The 7,063-nt window shown below is 40.7% G+C and overlaps 1 protein-coding gene and 1 pseudogene across 1 annotated transcript; one reads left to right on the top strand and one right to left on the bottom strand.

Annotated features, from left to right (window-relative positions):
• The first annotated feature begins 2,685 nt into the window (after nt 1–2,685).
• On the top strand, nt 2,686–4,088 carry LOC125084376 (ferritin light chain-like; annotated as a pseudogene).
• Nucleotides 4,089–4,917: 829 nt separating this feature from the next.
• Nucleotides 4,918–6,593, bottom strand: LOC125084525 (dnaJ homolog subfamily A member 1-like). Its single transcript, XM_047701937.1, has 2 exons — nt 5,992–6,593; nt 4,918–5,769 (listed from the first exon to the last, which is right to left on the bottom strand). The coding sequence occupies exons 1-2, from the start codon at nt 6,488–6,490 to the stop codon at nt 5,072–5,074; spliced, it is 1,197 nt and encodes a 398-aa protein (XP_047557893.1). The 5' UTR covers nt 6,491–6,593; the 3' UTR covers nt 4,918–5,071.
• Between the last annotated feature and the right edge of the window lie 470 nt (nt 6,594–7,063).

The raw sequence follows: 7,063 nt of genomic DNA, 5'->3' as shown, positions 1-7,063 counted from the left end.
CGATCTCATTCTATGCAGGTCAGACTTCCAGGAAAGAGAGCCCAGGGGTGAAGGATAAAAAGTGGATCTAAAATATCTGAAGATATTTTAGAAAAATAAAACGATGAGTAGAAGGAGGAGAACAGAATGGACATGTAGAGAGAAAAGGTTCCTGTGAAAGAAAAAGAGACATTACCCGCAAGAAAGACCGAAAGGGTAGCTAGTTCCTAGAGTTGCTTCAGATCTTGATGACTTTCCAGTTTGAAATCCAGTTCCAATTTTAGTCTAAGCATAGCTTTACAATAGACTCTCTTCTTTTAAAATAGTCTATGAGCAATTCATGGTCTCTTGTAGCCCTAATAAAAATGCTGGGTACAATGAGAGTAGTTTATTCCTCTTAGAAAGCCTGCAATTAGGGGTGCCTGCGTGGCTCAGTCAGTTAAGCATCTAACTCTTGATCTCAGCTCAGGCCCTGATCTCATGGTTGTAAGTTCAAGCCCTGCTTTTGGCTCCATGCTAGGTATGGAGCCTACAAGAAAGAAAGAAAGAAAGAAAGAAAGAAAGAAAGAAAGAAAGAAAGAAAGAAAGAAAGAAAGAAAGAAAAGAAAGATCCTGTAAACAAAGACATTTGAGACACATAGAGCCGCTTACTGAGAAAGAATCATGACACTCTCCTCATGACACTCCTTAAAGTGTCCGGATTTAAAAATAAAGGTGTCAGTGTTGTGAAAACCACTTATGGTCAAAATTGAGAAATTATAAAACTGACCTAATTAAGTGAACTCTCTTGAATTATGAAAAACAAGCTGCTCTTTGAAAGAATCACAGACCATTTATAAGAAATTAAAACAACAGGGGCGCCTGGGTGGCTCAGTGGGTTAAAGCCTCTGCCTTCGGCTCAGGTCATGATCCCAGGGTCCTGGGATCGAGCCCCACATCAGGCTCTCTGCTCTGCAAGAAGCCTGCTTCCTCCTCTCTCTCTCTGCCTGCCTCTCTGCCTACTTGTGATCTCTGTCTGTCAAATAAATAAATAAAATCTTAAAAAAAAAAAAAAAGAAATTAAAACAACAATATTTTTCTTTAATTACCTCTCCCCCAGCTTTATTGATTTATCAATATGCTAAATGATTCATTTTTAAAATAAAGAATTGATATATGTAATATGTCAATTTTGATATATGTATTCATCACCATCAAAATAACATTTCCATCCACTCCAAAAGTTTCTTGTATCTCTTTGTAATTTCTTCCTCTACCTATACACCCAGGAAACTATTAATTTACTTTCTGCCACTTTGCATTTTCTAGATTTTTTTTTAAGATTTTTTTTTTTAAAGATTTTATTTGTTTATTTGACAGACATCACAAGTAGGCAGAGAGGCAGGGAGAGAGAGAGGAGGAAGCAGGCTCCCTGCCGAGCAGAGAACCCGAGGTGGGGCTCAATCCCAGGACCCTGGGACTATGACCTGAACCGAAGGCAGAAGCTTTAACCCACTGAGCCACCCAGGCGCCCCTGCATTTTCTAGAATTTTAAATAAGTAGATCAAGCTATATATTCTTTGGCCTGTCTTTTTTCTTTTTTTTAAGAAGAGTTTTTTTTTTTTTAATTTTATTTATTTATTTGAGAGAGAGAGCAAGCATAAACAGGGAGAGGGAGGAGCAGACTCCCAGCTAAGCAGGGAGCCCAAAGTGGGGCTTGATCCCAGGGCTCCAGGATCATGACCTGAGCCCAGGCAGACACTTAACAAACTGAACCATTGAGGGGCTCCTTACCTGCCTTTTAATTCTGCAGAATTTTTTCTGAGATTCAACTATTTTGTTATGTGATCAATAATTCTTTTTTATTGCTTAATGGTTTGTCCTTATATGAATTTACCTCAATTTCTCCATTCATGTCTTTTTTAAAAAAAAAGATTAATCTGTTTATTTGAGAGCTAGAGGACATGTGTGCATATGGGTGGGGGGAGGAGCAATGCGGGAGAGAGAGACTCTCAGGTAGACTCTGTGCTGAGCCTGATGTGGGGCTCGATCTCATGACCCCAAGACCATGACCTGCACTGAAAGTAAGAGTCAGACGCTTTAACCTACTGAGCCATTCAGGCACCCATTCATGTCTTTTTTAAAATTAAGATATAACTGACATACATTATCTTAGTTGCAGGTATATGACATAATGATTTGATATTTGTATATATTTCAAAATAACCACCACAATAAATCTAATTAATATCTGTCATCACATATAGTTACAGAATTCTTTTTCCTGAGAAAATAACTTTTAAAATTGACTCTCTTAGCAATTTTTAAATATGTAATATAGTATTATTAACTATAGTTGCCATGCTGTCCATTACATCCTCATGACTGACTTACTTTATAATTTGTAGTTTGTATCTTTTGACTCCCTTCACCCAATTCACCCATCTTTTACCCCCTTCCTCTGGCAACCTATAATCTATGGAATTATTATGCTTTTAAAGATTCTACATATAAGTGAGGCAGTGTGCCCAGTGGTTCTGTGAATCTGTCTCTTGTTTCAACAGTGTTTGGACAGAACAGACCCAGGGTTGTCCCTTCTACCAGCCTCCGACCACCCTCCAACCTTTTTTCCAGTGTTAACTTTCAGAGCCACCTTCTTGGCCATCCTCTGCCTCTTGGACCGGCCAACACCCTATTCTGAGCTTAACTCCTTATTACCAGTCAACCATGAGCAACCAGATCCATCAGAATTATTCCAGCAAGGTAGAGGCTGCCATCAACTGCCTAGTCTACATGCATCTGCAGGCCTCCTACACCAACCTCTCTCGGCTTCCATTTGACCTTGATGATGTGGCTCTGGAAGATGTGGGCCACTTCTTCCACCAGTTGGCTAAAGAGAAGCCTGAGGGTGCTAAGTGTCTCTTAAAAATGTAAAATCTGTGCGGAGGCCTCATCCTCTTCAGAAAGTGCAGAAGCAGTCCCAAGATGAATGGGGTAAAGCCCTGGGTGCCAGGGAAGCTCCCTTGGTTCTGGAAAAGAGCCTGAATCAGGCCTTTTGGATCTGCTCTGGTTCTGCCTGTGCAGACTCCCATCTCTGTGACTTCCCGGAGAACTACTTCTAGATCAGGTGAAACTCATCCAAAAAATAAGCGACCACCTGACTAACCTCCGCAGGCTGGCGCATCCCAGGACAGTAGCTCTTCGAAAGGCTCCCTCTCAAGCATGACCAGGAGCTTCTGGAGCCCAGCACCCCCTTGAGGGGCCCCTGTGGCGTCCCCCAGGTCCCAGGGCTTGTGCCTGAGCCTCTCCCTGCAGCCATGAGGCAGCTTTTGTTTTTTTTTTTTAAGATTTTATTTAGTTTTATAGATTTTATTTATTTTTAAAGATTTTATTTATTTATTTGACAGAGAGACAGTGAGAAAAGGAAAACAAGCAGTGGGATAGGGAGAAGCCAGCTTTCTGCTGAGCAGGGAGCCCAACGTGGGCTCGATCCCAGGACCCTGAGATCATGACCTAAGCCAAAGGCAGATGCTTGACGACGTACCCATGCTGTCACAAAAGGCAGTATTTCATTCTTTTTTATGACTAATAATCTATACTACATCTTTATCCATTCTTCCATCAAAGGACACTTAAGTTGTTTCTATATCTTGACTATGTGAAATAATGCTATGATAAAGTGAAGGCGCATCTATTCTTTTGAGTTAGTATTTTTGTTTTCTTTAGATAAATACCCAGACGTAGAAATTGCTGGATCATTTGGTAGTTCTATTTTTAATTTTCTGAGAATCTCCATACGTTTTCCATAATTGGCTGCACCAATTTACATTCCCACCAACAGTGCATGAGGATTCCCTTTTCTCCACATCCTCACCAACACTAGTTATTTCTTGTCTTCTTGATACTGGCCATTCTAATAGGTGTGAGGTGATAGCTCATTGTGGTTTTGACTTTAATTTTCCTGATGATGAGTGATATTGAGCATCTTTTCAAGTACCTGATGGCCATCTCTATGTCTTCTTTGGAAAAATGTCTATTCAGATCTTTTGCACATTTTTTAATAAGATTTTTTTGCTATCATGCTTTATGAGTTCTTCATATATTTTAGATTGTAATTCCTTATTAGATAAACAATTTGCAAATATTTCCTCACATTCAGCAGGTTGCCTTTTCATTTTGTGGACGGTTTCCTTTGCTGTACAGAAACTTTGTAGTGCGTCATCCCACTTGTTTATTTTTGCTTTTGTTGCCTTTTTTTTGGTGTCAAATCCAAAAAAATCATTGTCAAGACTGATGTCAAGGAGATCACCACCAATGTTTTCTTCTAGGAGTTTTATGGTTTCAGGTGTTATATTCAAATCTTTAATCCATTTTGCATTACTTTTTGTGTATAAATAAGATAGTGGCCCAGGTTCATTCTTTTGCATGTGGCTGTCCAGTTTTTCCAACACCAACACTGAAGAGACTTTCCTTTCCCCAGTGTGTATCTGTGGCTCCTTTGTCATAAATTAATTGACTTGGTTTTGGTTTATTTCAGGGTTCTATATATTTATTCTATGCCATTGAGCTATATGTTTGTTTTTATACCAATACCATACCGTTTTGATTACTGTGGTTTTGTAGTATGGTTTGAAATCAGGGGGCATAATGCCTCCAGTTTTGTTCTTTTTTTTTTTCTTTTTAAAGATTTTATTTATTTATTTGACAGAAAGAAAGAGATTGCAAGTAGGCAGAGAGGCAGGCAGAGAGAGGGGGGAAGCAGGCTCCCTGCCAAGCAGAGAGCCCAATGTGGGGCTCGATCCCAGGACCATGAGATCATGACCTGAGCCAAAGGCAGAAGTTTAGCCCACTGAGCCACCCAGGTGCCCCTCCAGTTTTGTTCTTTTTCAAGGTAGCTTTGGCTATTATATAGCTGTTAATTTTAAGGTAGGAAATAGGAATAGTATTTTTTTTTTGAGCTTTTATATTTGAGTTTATTCTTCATTTAACTTTTAAAACACTACTATAGTTGAATATTAAAACAAAAACAATAGCAAGTAGTGAGCTATGATTATAGTCCTTCACTCATTCACTACTGCACATAAAATGCCAGCAGTGTTATTCATTGGCCCCATTAAGAGGTCTGACACTGAACACCACCCCTGGGATGATGTTCATCATCCTCATATGCTTCCCCATTGTAATGGCGCCGTCTTTCCTGATTTGGATCAAAGTCCACCAGTTCTACCTGGTCCATTTCATCAGTCTCTTCTACTTCCTTCCTCTCAGGTAGGAGTTTTTCCAGCAAAGAGAGTTTATCAGGAGACAGAAAGCCATTCTCAGGAAAGTTTACCTTAAATTTGATGATGAGGCGACCCTTCTCATATGGCCTACGATAAATTGGCATGCCTTCATTTAGCACACACTTGATATCTCCATGCTTGACAATTTGACCTGAATGAGAGGTGATGACAATGGTTCGGTTGTCCAGAGTAGATATTGGCTTTTGGAAACTGCACAGTGCTTCAACCAGCTGTATGTCCATACACATGAAAAGGTCTTCTCCTCGCCGAGTAAACACAGCATGGTCCTTCTGATCTAAAACAATGATAATATCTCCTGGTTCCAGTCCTGGTTCTTGGTCTCCTTCACCATGGAATGTTATCTTCTGGCCATCTTTCATGCCTTTGTCAATATGAACTTCTAGAATCTTCTTCTCTTGAACTATCTTCCTTCCATTGCAGCTTTTACATCTATCTTTAGGACTGATCCGTTCCCCATGGCCCTGGCACTCCATGCACACAGACTGAATTTGCTGAGCCATTCCAGGTCCTATTTGATGAATTCTTTTTTTTTTTTTTTTTTTTTTTTTAAGATTTTATTTATTTGACAGAGAGAGATCACAAGTAGACGGAGAGGCAGGCAGAGAGAGAGAGAGAGAGGGAAGCAGGCTTCTTGCCGAGCAGAGAGCCCGATGTGGGACTCGATCCCAGGACCCTGAGATCATGACCTGAGCCGAAGGCAGCGGCTCAACCCACTGAGCCACCCAGGCGCCCCCTATTTGATGAATTCTTATTTGCATTCCAGTACCTCGGCAATTGGGACAACACTCAACTGCTCCTTTCTTACCACCTCGGCCTTCACATTTATCGCAAATCACATTCTTTTGCAGAGCTAGTTTTCTTGTTGCACCATTATATAAATCTTCTAAGGTTACTGAGAGCTGATGCACAACATTTTTACCTCTCCTTTCTCTCTGCATTCTTCCTCCTCCTCCAAAAAACATATCAAAGATGTCCATGGGGGAGCCAAAACCACCACCAGCTCCACCTTCTTTAATTGCCTGTTCACCTCCTTTGTCATATAATTCCCTTTTCTTTGCATCAGAGAGTACTTCATAAGCCTGAGAAATCTGTTTAAACTTCTCTCCTTCATTTGGATTCTTATCAGGGTGGTACTTTAAGGCCAGTTTCCTGTAGGCCTTTTTCAGTTCTTCTTGGGTGGCATTGGGTTTGACCCCCAAAACATCATAGTAAGTGGTTTCTTTCACCATTTTCTACAGCCGGTGAGAGGGCCGAGGCCGATGTGGGGGAGCGGGAAGGAGCGCGTTGCTGGGCGCAGCTCGGGTAGCCGCCGCTCCTCCGCGTCTCACCGAGCGTTCAGGAAAGTTCTCAGGAATAGTATTTTTATGGAAGGCTAAGAGGTGTTAGAAGCAATTGGTTCAATAAATGGAAATTCAAAGCACTAAACCTGGAGTTGGAGATCTTGGTTGGTCATCCATAGGCAATGGGACTTGGGCCCAATAACTTTAAACTTGCTGAGCTTTGATTCCCTCATCTGTAAAAGACTGATAATACTTGCCTTGCATGGTTTTGTGAGGACTGAATGAGATAATTTATATATTTAACTCTGTTTAAATATTAACTTTGATTACTATGTAAGTATAGACAAGAACATTAAAAAGTTAGGTCCTCTTTGTGGACTCCTATATTGAGGGCCAAAAGACATGATCAAGGATCACAGCTCTGAACAAAAAGATAAAATATGTTGGTCAATGTTTCTACCTCCTTCAACCTCCACTTCCTCCTGTCCATCTTCCCCTACCACTCCTCCCCTTCTCCCTCCC

The sequence above is a fragment of the Lutra lutra genome, chromosome 14 (assembly GCF_902655055.1).
Source record: "Lutra lutra chromosome 14, mLutLut1.2, whole genome shotgun sequence".
In the NCBI taxonomy this organism is placed as follows: Eukaryota; Metazoa; Chordata; class Mammalia; order Carnivora; family Mustelidae; genus Lutra; species Lutra lutra.
The sequence above is the reverse complement of the archived record's forward strand: the minus strand, read 5'-3'. Positions and strand labels throughout refer to the sequence as shown.